General features: G+C 46.3%; 2 protein-coding genes across 6 annotated transcripts in view; both read left to right on the forward strand.

Annotated features, from left to right (window-relative positions):
* HEATR3 (HEAT repeat containing 3) overlaps positions 1–10,229 on the forward strand; it is a 70,624-nt gene extending 60,395 nt beyond the window's left edge. The window contains exons 15-16 of one of the 2 annotated variants that reach the window (XM_032324215.1): positions 9,324–9,397; positions 10,095–10,229. In XM_032324215.1, the coding sequence (XP_032180106.1) occupies positions 9,324–9,359 (36 nt within the window). In that variant the 3' untranslated portion in view covers positions 9,360–9,397; positions 10,095–10,229. Of the gene's footprint in view, positions 1–7,590; positions 7,985–9,323; positions 9,398–10,094 lie in introns of those variants that run through there. The other variant, XM_032324219.1, reaches the window with a different exon arrangement.
* A 1,215-nt stretch (positions 10,230–11,444) lies between these two features.
* Positions 11,445–17,032, forward strand: part of TENT4B (terminal nucleotidyltransferase 4B) — a 74,398-nt gene continuing 68,810 nt past the window's right edge. The window contains exons 1-2 of one of the 4 annotated variants that reach the window (XM_032323849.1): positions 11,445–11,582; positions 12,389–12,996. In XM_032323849.1, the coding sequence (XP_032179740.1) occupies positions 12,422–12,996 (575 nt within the window). In that variant the 5' untranslated portion in view covers positions 11,445–11,582; positions 12,389–12,421. Of the gene's footprint in view, positions 11,583–12,282; positions 12,997–17,032 lie in introns of those variants that run through there. The other 3 variants (XM_032323850.1, XM_032323848.1, XM_032323852.1) reach the window with 3 other exon arrangements.

Genomic DNA, 17,032 nt, shown 5'->3' on the forward strand with positions numbered 1-17,032 from the left:
TCAGTTGAGCATCTGACTCAGGTTTTGGCTCGGATCGTGGTCTCAGGGTTCTGATCTTGGGGTCATGGGATGAGCCCCAGGTTCTGTGTTCGGCAGGGAGTCTGCTTGAGATTCTCACTCTCCCTCTTTCTCTGCCCCTCATTCACTCATTTGCTCTCAAATAATTTTTTTTTTTTAAAGATATTTATGGGGCACCTGGGTGGCTCAGTGGGTTGAACCGCTGCCTTTGGCTCAGGTCATGATCTCGGGGTCCTGGGATCGAGCCCCGCGTCGGGCTCTCCGCTCAGCGGGGAGCCTGCTTCTTCCTCTTTCTCTGCCTGCCTCTGCCTGCTTGTCATCTCTCTCTGTCAAATAAATAAATAAAAATCTTAAAAAAAAAAAGATATTTATTTATTTATTTATTTATTTGACAGAGAGAGAAAGAGCACAAGTTGGCAGAGAGGCAGGCAGAGAGAGAGGCTTCCTGCTGAGCAGAGAGCCCGATGTGGGGCTCGATCCCAGGGCCCTGAGATCATGACCTGAGCCAAAGGCAAAGGCTTAACCCACTGAACCACTCAGGCACCCCAAATAAATAAATCTTTAAAAAAATAAATAAATAAAAAGGAAAAGAAAACATTACCCTAAGCAGAAGAAGCCAGAAACAAAGCCCACATATTATAGGATTCTATTTCTATAAAACATCCCGATAGGTAAATCTGTAGAGACAGAAAGCAGATTAGTGGTTGTCAAGGGCTGTGGGAGAAGAGAATGAGGACTGAGCTGTCCACCCGGGGGTGATGAAAATGTTTGCAACTCTATAGAGATGATCGTTAGGTAACACTGTGAAAGCGCTAAGTATTGCTAATCGTACACTTTCCAATGGTTACAATGGTGAAGTCTTCGCTCTGTGAAATTTACCTCAACTTTTAAACAAAAGTAACATACCTCCACTCAGCAGGGAGGGCGGGCTAAGTACAGACAGTGGGGAAGGCTGGAGGAAACAAATGCTTCCACCGTGTTCCCAGTCCACTCCTCTGAGCTAATGACTGTCAATGGTTTCTTACAAACCGTTAGAGAAAATACTGGTATTTTTTTTTTAATAGAAATTGGATCATATCCCACACACTTCTCTTCACCTTGCTTTTTCCACTTAATGATAACATTTTAGTGATTTCTCTGTGTCATCATGTTCAGTGCTGGTTCATTCATTTTAACAGGTGCATAGTAGTGTTTTATTGACCGAATATACCTTAATTTGTGTAACTGCCTCCTCCTGGGTGGGTGCTTATGTTGGCTCCTATAGACAAAGCAACTTTAAATACTTTTTTTTAAAAAAAGACGTTATTTATTTATTTGATAGAGAGAGAGAAAGGGAACACAAGCAGAGGGAGTGGGAGGGGAAGCAGGCTCCCCGCTGTGCAGAGAGCCTGATGAGGGGCTGATCCCAGGACTCTGAGATCACGACCTGAGCCAAGGCAGAGGCTTAACCACCTAGGTCTAAGCCACCCAGGTGCCCCTGTGACTGCTGTTCTTATAAGAAGGGGAAGAGACACCTGATTTCTCTTTCTGCATGTGCACATGTAAGCACACAGGAAAAAGATGCCACCTTCAAGCCAGGAAGAGAGGTTTCACCAGAAACCAAACTTGATTGCACCTTAATCTTGGACTTCTAGCCTCCAGAACAACAAGACTACATTTCTGTTATGGAAGCCACGAAGTCTGTGGTTTTCTGTTATGACAGCTGGAGCTGACTAATACACTGGGTCAAAGGATATACACATAAGTTTGATAGATAGGACCAAAATAGTCCTCCAAAGCGTTTTCTCTGCTTTATCCTTCCATAGACCGTGAACAAGACTAGTTTCTCCCATTCCCTCACCAGCACTGGGGATCATTATACTGCTTCACATTTATCAGTCTGAGAAACACGTAGATTTTAGTGTATTATAATTCAAATGGATGCTTGATGTTGAAATTTTTTCCAAATGTGTGTGTGACTTTTAATGAGTGGATTTTTTTATCTTCCTTCTCTATCCCTGAAAGCCCATTATTCAGTATTACATAAAAGCTGGTCCAAGGGGCGCCTGGGTGGCTCAGTGGGTTAAAGCCTCTGCCTCAGGTCATGATCCCATGGTCCTGGGATCGAGCCCCGCACTGGAATCTCCGCTCAGCAGGAGGAGCCTGCTTCCCCCTCTTCTCTCTGCCTGCCCCTCTGCCCACTTGTGATCTCTGTCAAATAAATAAATAAATAAATAAATAAATAAAATCTTAAAAAAGAAAAAAAGCTGGTCCAACTCTACAGGGACCTTTCAAGAAACTTTCTTTCTCTTTTTAGGTGTGGGGGGCAGAGAAAGAGGGAGAGAGAGAATCTTAAGCTGGCTCCATGCCCAGCATGGAGCCCAATGTGGGACTCAGTCTCACAATCCTGAGCCAAAATCAAGTATCAGCCACTTAGGGCGCCTGGGTGGCTCAGTGGGTTAAGCTGCTGCCTTCGGCTCAGGTCATGATCTCAGGAATCTGGGATCGAGTCCCGCATCGGGCTCTCTGCTCGGCAGAGAGCCTGCTTCCCTCTCTCTCTGCCTGCCTCTCTGCCTCCTTGTGATCTCTGCCTGTCAAATAAATAAATAAATCTTAAAAAAAAAAAAAAAAAGAGTCAGCCGCTTAACTGACTGAGCCACCCAGGCGCCCCTCAAGAAATTTTCTTGTGCACTTTCCATATTTTTGTGCTTCTTGCATGTTTTATGAGTTGGAAGGGCTACAAAAGAAATGAAAATAAGAGAATATTACTTCAGGGTCTCTCATACTTGATAGATATTTAATTCAAAGTGATTTGGGGAAATGAGCCATGGGTGATACAGTATTCTAGATGAACACAGTCTTCTACTACAGTCAAATTTTCTCAACTGCTTGGTCACAATAAAATGGATTTGAACAATTTTAGAACAGGGGTGCTTAGCACATGTGTCCATAGCACCATTATAAGTAGGGAAAGGAGGGGATTTCACACTTTGTTCCTTGAAATCTGTTGAGCTAGATTCTCCCAGATCATTCTTCTTTTCTCCCTCTTACCAGTTAGAAGTCCAAAGATGTGCCACCAGGACACTCTGCTCTAGGGGGTCCCAGGTGCCCCATTTGAGTTATACATCCTTCCAGCCTGTCCTCCAGGTGCTTGCATTTCAGCCAGAGGGAAAAAGATTTGGCCACGATGACATATATTAACTAGAAACACAAGCACACAGCCATGGACCACTGGATTGTGACCAGGTCCCCTTACTTAATCCCCTCTGTGCCCCAGTATTAAATGATGGCGGAATGAATGAATGAATGTATGAATAAATGGCAAAGACTGCAACTGGTTAAGTATCCAAATGTTTCCTGGGAAGGATGTTATTTTGGCCAAGAGGATGAGTTCCGCTTTTGATCTTCAGAGGAGTCAAAGTCATGACCTTGGAGCCATGGTGGCAAGATGTGTGGCTTGAACAGATTCATCAAGCTGATGCAACCTTAGTGTCACCCTGAGATTGTAACGTTTTACACACACATACACACACACACACACACACACCCCTAATTATGATTTAAAAAGCTAAATGGAAATGCTATCTTCTAACTCACTGTTTTTTGGCCATCCATTCACAGATGCTGATTAATCATTGAACATTCATTGTGGTTGTGTGTTTTCAGGTCCGGTTTTAGAACTTTGAACAAGGTCAATAATCTTGTGTTGCTGTGGTCATAGTCCCCTGCGATTATTGATGGTGAATAACCAAGTCTCTATTCTCTCCAGCCCTAGGAGGAATGACTTTCGCTGTATCTGAAATTTGTTATATAGACTAGTTTCGAAGCAGATCGGGGGCTACAAACTGGAAACTGTTCCACTAGCACGATGTCACAGGTTTTTTCCCAAATGGTAACCTCGGCAACTTCTCTTTGTGGCACACGCTGTGTGGCCTCCCCGAGGCTATGCTCTACTCTCTGACTCGCCTTTCTTTGCTGTGTAATGGGTGCAGTCCATTTGTCCTCAGCCTGCAGAATTTTCGTCGGTTCTTTTGCACATCCGCCAAACAGATAACAGAAATTGCCACTCGCCATTTTGGCTGCACTTAAATTATTCAAATTTTCCTTGAATGGAATGCCTTTTGGGCTCAGATACACAATAAGGGAAACACTTGGCACCTTTTGTTGTGCATTTTACCTTAGAAAAAGCGCCTGTGGCTTGGCTTACACATGTCCAGAAATAAAATTTGCCTTTCTGCTTCCTTTTGAGGTGGTCCAAACATGATGTAACCGTTCCAAGCATATTTACTTCTGTTGGATAGCAATTCTCTCGTTGAAGAGGCTTGCCACAAAACATCCCGGAGAGGAGTGGGGTGGAAATGAATGACAGACCAAGTGTTGCCTGGCCAGGTTGGGCAGAGTACCAACTAAGCACTTGAGCGTTGAAGGAGCAATTTGACTTTGGAAATCATTAAAAACGTGAAGTCACGGGGCGATTCGGTTCTGTTGTGTGTGGGTTGTATGGGTGGATGTGGATTTTAAGTATTTAAAACTTTGAAACCAAGGAGAAAGCCCTGACTGGCCTCCGAATTGCCTTTGGGATCATTCTTCCCTTGTTTTGAAGAATAGTGTGTGAGCTCAGCTAAATGGTTCTATGGGCTGATCCTGTAAAACCCACGACGTCGGACAGCCTTCCTTCTTTCGTTCTTTCCCATATCCTCCTCCTAGCAGTTATCCTTCTGGGGGTGGCTGATTAATCTGTGACTCCCACCCACGCTCATTACCCAATAACTCAAATGGTTGCATGGCCATATCCTTATTGTTCTCATTTTTTGCAATATGCATAGGCCGAAAAATTTCCAGATCATCAAGTTCTACTTCCTTTTTGCTTAACAATTCTGTCTGTTAACTCATTTCTTTCTTCTTGAATTTTGCTATAAGCAGCCAGGTAGAGCCAAGCTGCACCTTCAACCCTTTTTTTCTTAGAAATCTCTTCAGTTAAATATATAATTTCAGGGGTGCCTGGGTGGCTCAGTGGGTTAAAGCCTCTGCCTTCGGTTCAGGTCATGATCCCAGGGTCCTGGGATGGAGCCCCGCATTGGGCTCTCTGCTAGGCAGGAAGCCTTCTTCTCCCTCTCACTCTGCCTGCCTCTCTGCCTACTTGTGATCTCTGTCAAATAAATAAATAAATCTTTAAAAAAATATATACAATTTCATTGCCTACAATTTCTACCTTCCACAAAACACTAGAACTCCAGGACTCCAGATTCAGGACCTGAGCCAAAGGCAGTCACTTAACCAACTGAGCCACTCAGGTGCCCATACTTTTAAAGGTCTATTCATGGGGCACCTGGCTGGGTCAGTCGGGAGAACATGTAACTCTTGATCTTACGGTTGTGAGTTGGAGCCCGTGTTGGGAGTAGAGATTACTTAAAAATAAAATCTTGGGGCACCTGGGATCCTCAGTCAGTGAAATGGCTGACTCTTCATTTTGGCTGAGGTCATGATCTCAGGGTCCTAGGATCGAGCCCAGCTTGGGCTCCCTGCTCAGTGGGGAGTCTGCTTCTCCCTCTTCCTCTGCCCCTCCCCTTGCTCATGAACGTGAGCTCTCTGTTTCTCAAACAAACAAATAAACAAATAAATCTTTATAAAATTTTTATAAATGAGTAAATGACTGTTCATGCCATGTGGGCTTTTTCCAGCAGGGACTTTCAAACTCCATTTTCTACCTATTACCTGGTTCCAAAGCCACTTCTGCATTTTTAGGAATTTGTTACAACAGCACCCCCACTTTTCATTTTCATATGTATGACTTATTTGGATTTATTGTATACCTAATATATATCCATATGTAGAGGTTTTGTTTTTGTTTTTGTTTTTGTTTTTTTTTTAAGATTTTATTTGAGAGAGAGCGAAAGTGAGAGAGTACAAGCAATGGGGGTGATAGAGGGAGAGGGAGAAACAGGCTCCATGCTAAGCAGGGAGCCCAATGCGGTACTTGAATCCAGGACCCTGGGATCATTATCTGAACCAAAGGCAACCAAATGAGCCATCCAGGTGCCCCAATATGTAGAGATTTATATGGATATTTATTTATTTTTATTTTTTAAAAAGATTTTATTTATTTGTTTGACAGAGAGAGACACAGCGAGAGAGGGAACACAAGCAGGGGGAGTGAGAGAGGGAGGAGCAGGCTTCCTGCTCAGCAGGGAGCCCAATACAGGGCTTGATCCCTGGATCCTAGGATCCTGGGATCAGGACCCGAGCTGAAGGCAGACGCTTAAAGACTGAGCCACCCAGATGCTCTGTATGGATATTCATTTTGAGAAATTGGCTCATGCACTTTGGAAGCTTTAAAGTCCCCCAGTCTGCTGTCCACAAGCTGGAGACCCAGTCAAACCGGTGGTATAATTGAGTCTGAGTCTGAAGGCCTGAGAAGCAGGGAAGCCAATGATGTAAATATTGGCCATAGGGCTGGAGAAAATGATTTGAAATGGCCCAGTTCTATCAATAAGGCAAAAAAAAAAAAAAAAAAAAGGGACAAATTCCTCTTTCCTCTGCCTTTGGTTCTATTTGAGCCCTCAACTGATAGGATAAGACCTACCCACATGGGGGAGTCCATGTGGACTAATTAAATTAATTTAATTTAATTAATAACCATATCAAGTAACTTTTTAAAGAAGGCAGCTCTGGACTGCATTTCAGGTTATATGGGGTCTAGCCAGAGAACATTCTGGAGTGAGATTTTGACAGTAAGGGCTTTGTTTTTAGAAATGGAATTTCAGTGACAGTTGACAAAAGCAGTTGTGGGTGAGCACTTTCTTAGGCAAGACCACCTTAGGGAGGTCTTCTCTCCCTCTCTCACAGACTGCCCAGCAGTGTGCATTAAAAAAAAATGGTAATTCAGCTGGAGTCATGATCTCAAGGTCCTAGGATTGAGCCCAGCATTGGGCTTCCCACTCAGCAGGGAGTCTGCTTCTCCTTCTCCCTCTGCCCCTTCCCCCTGCTCATGCTCACTTTCTCTCTCTGAAGTAAATAAATAAAATCTTTAAAAAATTTTTTTTAAATACTTAAAAAGATTTCTTTTTAATTTAAAAAATTTGCCTTCAGAAAAGGCAAATCTATAGAGATAAACAGTAGATTAATACTTGCCTGGGCATGGGGTTAGGGGAACATATTGACTACAGATAAGCCCTAGAGATCGTTTTGGGGTTGGTAATACCTGCATAAGTCTGTAAATGTAGTAAAAATCATTCATTAAATTGTACACTTAAAACAGGCGAATTTTGGGGCGCCTGGGTGGCCCAGTGGGTTAAAGCCTCTGCCTTCTGCTCAGGTCATGATCCCAGGGTCCTAGGATCGAGCCCCCACGTCTGGCTCTCTGCTCAGCAGGGAGCCTGCTTCCCTGCCTACTTGTGATATCTGTTTGTCAAATAAATAAATAAAATCTTTAAAAAATATGTTAAAAAACAGGTGAATTTTATAATATTTAAATTATACTAAAAATTTCCTAAACTTAGACACGTGTGTACACACACACACACACACACACACACATTCACTCCAAGGATTCCAGAATGGCACAAAGCTTAAGCAATTTTGTTTCTAAAACAGGAATGGAAGAAATTTTGACAGTCCAGAACAAGATACAGGCCTCCACATTACCTATTATTTTGAAATTTCATTGAAAAAGATTCTCCTACTTGGAATCCTATTTGTATTCATGAGGAAGAAAAGAACCATGGTACAGTGATGTATATTGTGTGCAAAAGGGGAAAGTTTGTAAAGGGATCCCAAGTCCAAGATTATTAATACCAGGAGCAAATGCTTCAGAACCCAAACACTGAGGATGTTAATAACTTTAACTATATGACTTATCATTTGTGATTCTTGTTAACTCTGGAGTGAAATAATATGATCACATCCTGCCTAAGATTTAAATATAATGACAATTATTAATAATGCCATGTAGTACAATGTGTGTGCCATTTCCCTTCAGTTTTATTCAAGTTAATAAATCAATGAAATATTTAAATTTGTTTGGTTCTTGGGTAATTTGCTTTCTTCTCATTTTTGCACTTGATTTTTACTCTGCAGAATCTTGATGTTTCAGTAAATCTTCCAAGTTGAAACCATTGACTCAACATTTCCCCCCCTAAGAACAAGAATTCTGAGAATGAATAGGACATTAGATTATGGAGCAAAGTGTCTGGGTTTGTGATAGCTGTGTTTTTTGGCTCATCAATTTAATGCAGATGGTTTTGAAGACTGTAATAAGTGTCTGTTCTTTTGTTCTAAATAGCAAAATGAAAAGGTTGAGTAATCAAAATTTATTATTGAAATTAGTGTAGTCTATTTCTCTGAATGCAGTAGTAGATTATTTTGAGACAAAACACTGCAGATTTGTTGGGGAAAATGAATACATTTTTGTGTATATAGAATTCCCTGCTGTTTTACTTTAAACTGGATGATTTTTGAGGAAACTTCCACAAGAATTACTTTATAATTCTATGCCATGGTAAACATTCAACACTTATTACAATTTTATACCATGGCATACATTTCAACACTCAATTACATTTCCTTGCCATTTTTCATGCAAAGTATATTCCTGCCTCAGGGCCTTTGCACTTGCTATTCTCTCTGCTTGATAGATCTAGATGGTCATGGCCCACTGCTGCATTAATTCCCTGCTCAAATATCACTTCCTCAGAACAGCCTTCCCTGATTAGCCCATCTAAAAATAGCACACCGTCACTTTTCCTTTAGCCTGCTTTTTCTTTGTAGCACTCAACACTGTCTGACCTTACGTGCTTGCCTTATTCACTAGAATGTAAGGTCCATGAAGGCAGGGACCTCATCAGTATTGTTCATTGCTGTATTGCTGTAGCCCCAACAATGGTCCATATTTGCTCAAGACATACTTGTTGAAATTAATTGAATAAATTGCAATTTGACTTTAAATGTTTACCTCTTTTCCCTCCCTAACCAGGCAGTAAATTCATGGATGGCAGCCAAAGACCCTGGCTGTTTATTTATCCTCTCTAAAGCAAATAGCTCGTTCTGCATGGATGATAGACATTGAAGATTTACTGAGAGAATGTTATGAAACATGGATGTGTTATGGGGCTAAGTAGTCAGCATTTCCTGCAGGTGAACTAACAGTAATGTCTTGCCTCACAGCCTTCATTTCATAGAGTTCTTTTATTTATATTAACCCATTTGATAATTTTGCCAATACTTTAGTAGTTTTTAGGTTTGCTTAAATAAATGGGCTATCAAATATAACAAATGTTAATTTGTGGGTAGAACTATTACTAACTTTGACTACTTTATTTTTGGCTTAGATATCAGTGGCATTTAATATGTTCTTGGACATCTGAAAAAACACATTTTAAAGACTGGATAGCATTTAAAATAAGTAAGTAAAAATAAAAAAGCCTATATTGACACATAACATGCAGGGACAGGTTTTTGGAAATGTTTTAACAAAGTCTTAAAGGGGATTATTTCTAGATGGTGGGGCCTTGATAATGTCTGCATTTTTCAGCTTTCCAATTTACTTCAGCTTTTCTTTTTTTCTTGACCAACTGAGCCACCAGGCGCCCCTGTTGGTTTTTTTTTTTTTTTTTTTTAAGATGTATTTATTTATTCTACAGAGAGAGAGTGAGAGAGAGAAAGCTCACACAAGCCAGGGGGAGTGGAAGAGGGAGGAGCAGGATCCCTGCTGAGCAGGGAGCCCTAGAGAGGCTCCATCCCAGGACCTTGGGACCATGACCTGTGCCAAAGGCAGATGCTTAACTGACTGAGCCACCCAGGCACCCCACTCTTTTTTTTTTTTTTTTAAGATTTTATTTATTTATTTGACAGACAGAGATGACAAGTAGGCAGAGATACAGGCAGAGAGAGAGGAGGTAGCAGGCTCCCCACCGAGCAGAGAGCCCGATGAGAGGCTCAATCCCAGGACCCTGGGATCATGACCTGAGCCAAAGGCAGAGGCTTTAACCCACAGAGCCACCCAGGTGCCTCCAAGCACCCCACTCTTGTTTGATTTTTGAAACAAATTTGAAGTCCTCAAACAAACCTGTTTCTTTCTTTTATATATTTTTTATTTTTAGGTAATCTCTACACTCAACCTGGAGCTAGGAATCCAAACCCAGAGATCAAGAGCCGGACACCCCAAAAGAAACCTGTTTCTATACAATGCTTTATGTTTGTATAATTTGTCAGTGTGAATAGCCTTAAAAATACCACTCATTTTCCTGTCTTTCTAATTCTCAGAATAGAGCAAATTTCATTCTGAGGATACTTTTTAAAAATTTTTTAATTTTTTTTTTTTAAGATTTTATTTATTTATTTGACAGACAAAGATCATCAGTAGGCAGAGGGGCAAGCAGAGAGAAAGAGAAGGAAGCAGGCTCCCCGCTGAGCAGAGAGCTCCATGCGGGGCTCGATCCCAGAACTCTGGGATCATGACCTGAGCTGAAGGCAGAGGCTTTAACCCACTGAGCCACCCAGGCACCCCTGATGATACTTTTAATATTAATTCATAGTAAATCAGCAACAAATAGGATAAATCAAATTTCTATTTAGGGTTTTTTGGGGTGTGCTTTGCTGTTTCTGGCCATGTTGTTCCTTCAGCAAGAAAAACGGTAGAGCAATGCTTCTGAATTTGACCAGTATTTTTTCATCTTTGCCCTAAATCCCAAACTTTCCAGGATATTGAGCTCCCAAAGTAGAAGGCCAAAATCGGGCATCAGAGCCTCATTCTAGACTTTGGACCAACCTCAGAGGGCACAGAGGAAACGTGCTCACTCATTTTTTTTCTCTTTATGATTTAAAATACTTAAAATTCCCCTTTCCTTGTCGTTTATTGGGAATTGGGATTGGGAAGACATACAAATAACCACTTTACGTTAAATCTCTCTACTTATGCCAACGACATGGTCCTCATTTTAGACTTAAAAGGTTTTGGGTTTCCTTAAACTTAATTCTGTACCGACGAGAGCTTTCCATGGCTGCTGATCCACTCCGGGGCTAATGAGGATTCTTTCCACACCAAGCAGCATGTGTGCCTGCTTCCTTGTCTGTGCATCCGCGCGCGTCCCTGTGTAAAGCGGGTTTTGGGTGTGTGCAGGTGGTTCTGAGACCATGGTGTGCACGCTCAACGAAGCAGCACGTCCAGCCACGCGGGCGGGGGCAGGCTTCCTCAGTCTGGACTGGGGTAGGAGAAGATCCGCCACGGCCTGCTGCTCCAAACCCCCACGAGGACGCAGCGTCGCGGGCCCGGGAGGCAGCGAGGGTGCCCGCGCAGCCCACGTCCATGCAGGGTCCAAGGCACATGCTCGAGGACGGGTTACGTTTTCTTCCCCCCACCGCTCCCCCGCCCGCCCCAGGCGGGCTTGGAGCGAAGATCTCGGGAGGGGTCGCGAGAGCGGAGGGTGTCCCCGAGGCCGCTGGGTGGGGGAGGGGACGATGTGGGGGCGGCGCCTCCCACAATCCATTCGCTGCGGAGCCGGCCGGCGTCCGGCCGGCCTCTCCCGGTTTCAGAGACCGGGAACCCAGACCGGGGACGGCGCGCGCATCAAGGGTGCCTGGGCGCTCAGGTACATGCGGCTCCTTCTTCAAATGGCGCGGGGACGGTTGGGCCAGGCGGTTGTGGCCCCCGCCGCGCCGCACCGCGGCCTCTGTGACGCACGGCGCGGCCGCCGGGGCTGACCGGGTAGCGCGGCGCGGCGGGGGCGGGGCGAACGCGGGAGGGCGGGGGCGGGGCGGGGCGGAGCGAGCGGGGCGGGGCTGGAGGAGGCCCCGCCCCGGGGCCGGAGGAGCGAGGACGCTACCGAGCAGGCGCGTCCCGCCGCCGCCGCCGCCGCCGCCGCCGCCGCCGCCGCCGCGCCGCCGCGCCGCCGCCGCCGCCGCCGCCGCCCCCGCTGCCCCCGCCGCTGCCGCTGCCGCCGCCGCCGCCGCCGCCGCTGCCGCCCCCGCCCCCGCTGCCGCCGCCGCCGCTGTTGCCGCCGCTGCCGCCGCTGCCGCTGCTCGCCCTATTCCGCAGCCGCCGCCGCCGCCGCCGCCGCCATTTGCACGGGGACCCCAGTGACAGGGGCTCGGCGGAGGGGCGGAGGGAGGGGGGGGAGGGCCCGCGGAGCCCCCGAGGGCGGGAGCGACGCCGCCGGCGCCGGCCGGGTTCCCTGCGCGACCGCGCCGCCCGCGGCGGGCCCCGAGCAGCAGTAGCAGCAGCGGCAGCAGCGGCAGCAGCGGCGGCAGCAGCGGCAGCAGCAGCAGCAGCAGCAGCAGCCGCCGAGGCCGGGCGTGCGCCTGAGGCGCGGCGGCGGCGGCGGCCCTGCGGGCGGCTGGGAGGGGCGGGGGCAGCGGCCGCCGCCGTTTGATGGATCCGAGGATCGCCTGGTTCCAGCCAGAGCAGCTCGGACCGTCCAACAGTCTGTGGATGCAGATCTGGGAGACGACCCAGGGGCTGAGGAACCTCTACTTCAACCACCACTGTCACAGCAGCGGCGGCGCGAGCGGCGGCGGCGGCGGCAGCAGCACGGCCACCGGCGGGAGCGGCAGCAGCACCGGCAGCCCCGGCGGCGCGACCCCGGCCTCGGCCCCGGCCCCGGCCGGCATGTACCGCTCCGGGGAGCGCCTGCTGGGCGGCCACGCGCAGTCCGTGGAGCAGCGGGACTTCCTGCCCCTGGAGACGACCAACAACAACAACAACCACCACCAGCCGGCGGCCTGGGCCCGCCGAGCTGCCGCGGGCCCCTCGGCGTCCCCGTCCCCCTCCGCGTCCTCGTCCCCACACTCCTCCGCCGCCGTCCCCACCGCGGATCCCGCGGACCCGGCCTCAGGAAGCAGCAACAAGAGGAAGCGCGATAATAAGGCCAGCACCTACGGACTCAACTACAGCCTGCTGCAGCCCAGCGGAGGGCGGGCCGCGGGGGGCGGCCGGGCCGACGGCAGCGGGGGCGTGTACAGCGGGACACCGTGGAAGCGGAGGAACTACAACCAGGGAGTCGTGGGGTGAGTGGTGGCCCTGCGGCCTGGTGGCCTGGCCCTTGCACACGCGCAGCCGGGCACACGCCCACAGAAGGTGGATTGGGGGGAGCCTGGGCGAGGCCACCCCTTTCGGCCTGCCTTCGTTGCCGCTTCCCTGGGGGATGATGGCCTTCCCTCCGTCCCTCCACCATCCACACCTTCCCCCACTCCTTAGCGGTCCTCACCTTTTCCCTCTTCCCCTCAGCCTTCCCAGGCCTTCTCTGGACATCCCCTTAGCCATCCACATCCTCCCCTGACCTCCCTTAGTCATCCACACTCTCCCCACCTTTCCTGGCCCCCTTATCCATCTGTTCTTTCCTCCCATCCCCCCAATCAAACATGCCTTCCCCTCTTCCCCCTCCAGCCCTCCCCATCTTGCTCCCCATTAGCACACCCCAAAATGAAGTCTGTTAGCACAGACAAATCATTGATTCCCTGAGAACATTCCTGTGTTAGTGCCTTTCGGTGGTATAGGACCTGGAGGTGCTTTCCTTGCCAAGAATAGAAACATCTAGAAAGCTCCTCCCCCTCCCCCAATCCCAAACAGGAATCATGTCAGCCCTGTAAGGTTTTGCCTGCTGTTGACCCTTTTCCCTATCTTTTAATTTTTTATTTAAAATAATTTTCTGGTATTAGCAATGCCTATTTCTGTGGGGATTGAGAAATAGGGTGACAGCTAAGTTTAGGCTGGAGGAGATAGTGAGCTCTTCTGAGGCCAATGGAACTTTCTAGGAGTTCAGGAGCCTTGGCTCCAGCTTCTCACCGTTAGGTGTCATCCTGGCAGATACAGCCAATGCTTTTCATTCTAGAGTGGGTAGGCTCATGCTAATGAGTGAATGTTGCACCATTAATGACTTTCTGTATAAAGTTCAGCTGTTACAAAATGGAATCTTACCTGGCCCCTGGTGAACTATGGACATAAGCAGGGAATGTTTCCGGCTAGATAACCCTTCTAGAAGAGCCCCTGTGACGGAATAGGTTACTGAGCCTTTTTTATTTTGTAAAATAAAAATTTGGGCTGTGTGTGTGTGTTTAGCTTGATTTGGAGGATGAGCTTCCAAATTATTTTTCATTTTTCAGATCCTGTTTTACACTGGGGGCTACAGTAGGCAAATGCAATACCATAAGTAATCCTTTGTGAAACATTTTAGTATATTCACCCATTCAGATCTGCCCTTCTTTGGCAAGCACAGACAGTTCTGTGTACCTTTTTGGAGGTCTGGGTAAAATGAGTTGGTGGGTTCCATCTGCTTCTAGTGGGCTGGTGTCTGCTATATGCTACTATTCCAAATCCCACCTTTTATGGAAAACGCAGTCAAGAGTTTTAGGACTGGCGCTGGGTTACATGTCAAACCCATCCTCACTTTCCAGAGGGGAACCTTATAGAGTTGAGTCCTCTGTTGCTAAGCTTCAAGGGCGCTCTCCATGGTCATCACGTTTTAATAAAAGGCTCATGGGTTCTATCCTGTTAGCATTTCCAAGACCGAAGCATAGACTTGTGGTTTAGCAACAAGCCAGTTGATATCTAAAGCTTCTGGTAGTTTCATTTCACAGAAATAAGCTCCAGTTAAGTAATCACTGTCAACTAAAACCTTGAAGTTCCCTAGTTTCATTTTGCTGAAGCTTCTGCATATGTGTCTGGCAAGGATAGGTGATAAATCCAAAACAGGCTGCTTTTCTTTTTGACAGATTAGAAATGGTCTTCTCCTCTACTTGCTGTTTAATGTTAGGGATACTGTAAAAGGTTCACATTTGAACTTACGTAGAGACAGGATGTTGTTATTCCTGATTCAAACATATTGCCCTCAAAGGGATTAAGGAATTTCCATTTCCCAGAGGTATTGTTTAAAAAGTGATTGTAAATCTGTTTTTAAAACTTTGTCACTTCCTAAGACTTTCCATTCTTCTGCTTTTTCTTTTAGAGGATGTCAGTATGTTCTTAAGCAGTTTTTGGAAGAGTGTCTGAGTTTAAAAATTCTTGTTTTGATTTGTAGATCCTTGTCTTGACTTTTACAGTAGTTTTGCTATTTTTAGTACAGGTATTTAAAAATCTGAATTCACAGTGCACCTCAATGTTACGCTGTTCTGAGATTAAATTTAGTAAAACTGTTACTAACATTCTGAGTTCTGGGGACTGATGTTTAGCTAATAGGTCAACAAATTGTAGTGGTTCCTTGCCTCTGCACTGACTCAATCAAGTCCAGATAGGGAGAGGAGTAGAAGGCATATGAACCATGGACTGGAACTGTGGGACAGCTGTAAACATGCACTCTCTCCCATTTTCTTTGGTCTCTGTGTTCTCTGCCCCAGCCAAACTGGTTGACATATTCCCTGAACACTCCAAGATACAGTTCAAAATCCTGACTTCTTTGTCGTCCAAGTCTTTCATATTTTTGTCTTTCTTCTTTTCAGCTCTTGAATTACTTGCTTCCCGCTCTTGCTAAAGCCTGCCTCTGTTTATTTTTCCTTTCATATATATGTTTTCTCTAACCTACTAGGTCACAAGTTAGGATGGAATTTTTTTTTTCTAAGATTTTATTCATTTAGGGAGAGTGTGCAGGAGTGGTGGGGAGGGGCAGAGGGAGAGACTGCATGCTGAGTGTGGACCCCCACGCAAGGCTCAATCCCAGGACCCTGAGATCATGACCTGAGGAGAAATCCAGAGTTGGTTACCTAACCAGCTGAGCAACCCAGGGGCTGCCAAGATAGAAATTTCTTTCTTTCTTTCTTTCTTTCTTTCTTTCTTTCTTAAAGATTTTATTTGTATTTGAGACAGAGAGAGACCACAGCAGAGGGAGTGGTAGAGGGAGAAGCAGGCTCCTCACTGAGCAGGGAGCCTGATGTGGGGGCTTGATCCCAGGACCCTGGGATCATGACCTGAGCCAAAGGCTGACGCTTAACTCACTGAGCCACCCAGGTGTCCCATCCATCCATCCATCCATCCATCCATCCATCTATTTTTCTTTGTTTCTTTTTAAAGACTTACTTTATTTACTTGAGAGGGAGTGTGTGCATGAGCAGTGGGGAGGGGCAGAGAGAGAGAGAGAATCGCAAGCAGACTCTGTGCTGAGCACAGAGCCCAATGCAGGGCTTTGTCTCTTGACCCTGAGATCATGACCTGAGCTGAAGTCAGGAGTTGGATGCTTAACTGACTGAGCTTACTTAAATGTAGAGTAAGATATTTGGATTTCATCCTGTAGCCTTCTCTTTCAAAATTAAATCCAACTGGGGGTGCCTGGCTGGTTGAATCCATGGAGCACGTGACGCTTGATCTTGGGGTTGTGTATTCGAGCCCCATTTTGGGCAGACAGATTACTTAAAAGTAAAATTTAAAAAAAAATTAAAAATCCACTCACCACCTCAGCATTCTCCGTGTATGCATAGACTCAGAGCTTGCTCGTGTTCCTTTTTTTTTCTTTTTAAAGTTGCTTTCACCATCTATTTCTTGGAATTCTTTCCCCTCCGAGGCTGGCTGTGGTGTAGGAAGCAGTCCACCTGCTCCTTCTGGTTGTCTGTGAAAATGAGCCATAAGCGCTTTTCAAAGATTTAATTGTTGATTGCCATAGAGAAAGAAACAATGTCAAAAAAGTAGTGAACGCAGTTACCTTCTGGGTATTCAGAGTCCTTGGTCTTGAGCCCCCTTGTGTCTAGAAAGTTCTTGTGGAAGGTGCTGGGAGCTTGTCCAAGCTCATCAGGGTGGGTTTGTGTTGGCTGCATTGCCAGATCTGTAGGTATTTTTTTTTTTCAAGGCTTGGATGACTTGTTCAAAATAATGTTTTAGAGCATGAATTTGGCTGTGGAACTTTGAGAAGGCCCTGCTGGGAAACTTGGGTTTACGGAATAATTTCTTGACGGGGGCTCATGGGGATGGGAACGGTAAAGAACAAGTGAGTGTGAGTGATGCTGCAGGGGAGGGTGGAGAGGATCCTGACTGCCTTCCTGGGTGAATGATCACGTTGTAGCTTTGAACCAGCATGAGGAAACACTGCTGTTATCATTGCAAGTCAGGGGTGGGATGGTC

The sequence above is a fragment of the Mustela erminea genome, chromosome 19 (assembly GCF_009829155.1).
Source record: "Mustela erminea isolate mMusErm1 chromosome 19, mMusErm1.Pri, whole genome shotgun sequence".
Classification (NCBI taxonomy): domain Eukaryota; kingdom Metazoa; phylum Chordata; class Mammalia; order Carnivora; family Mustelidae; genus Mustela; species Mustela erminea.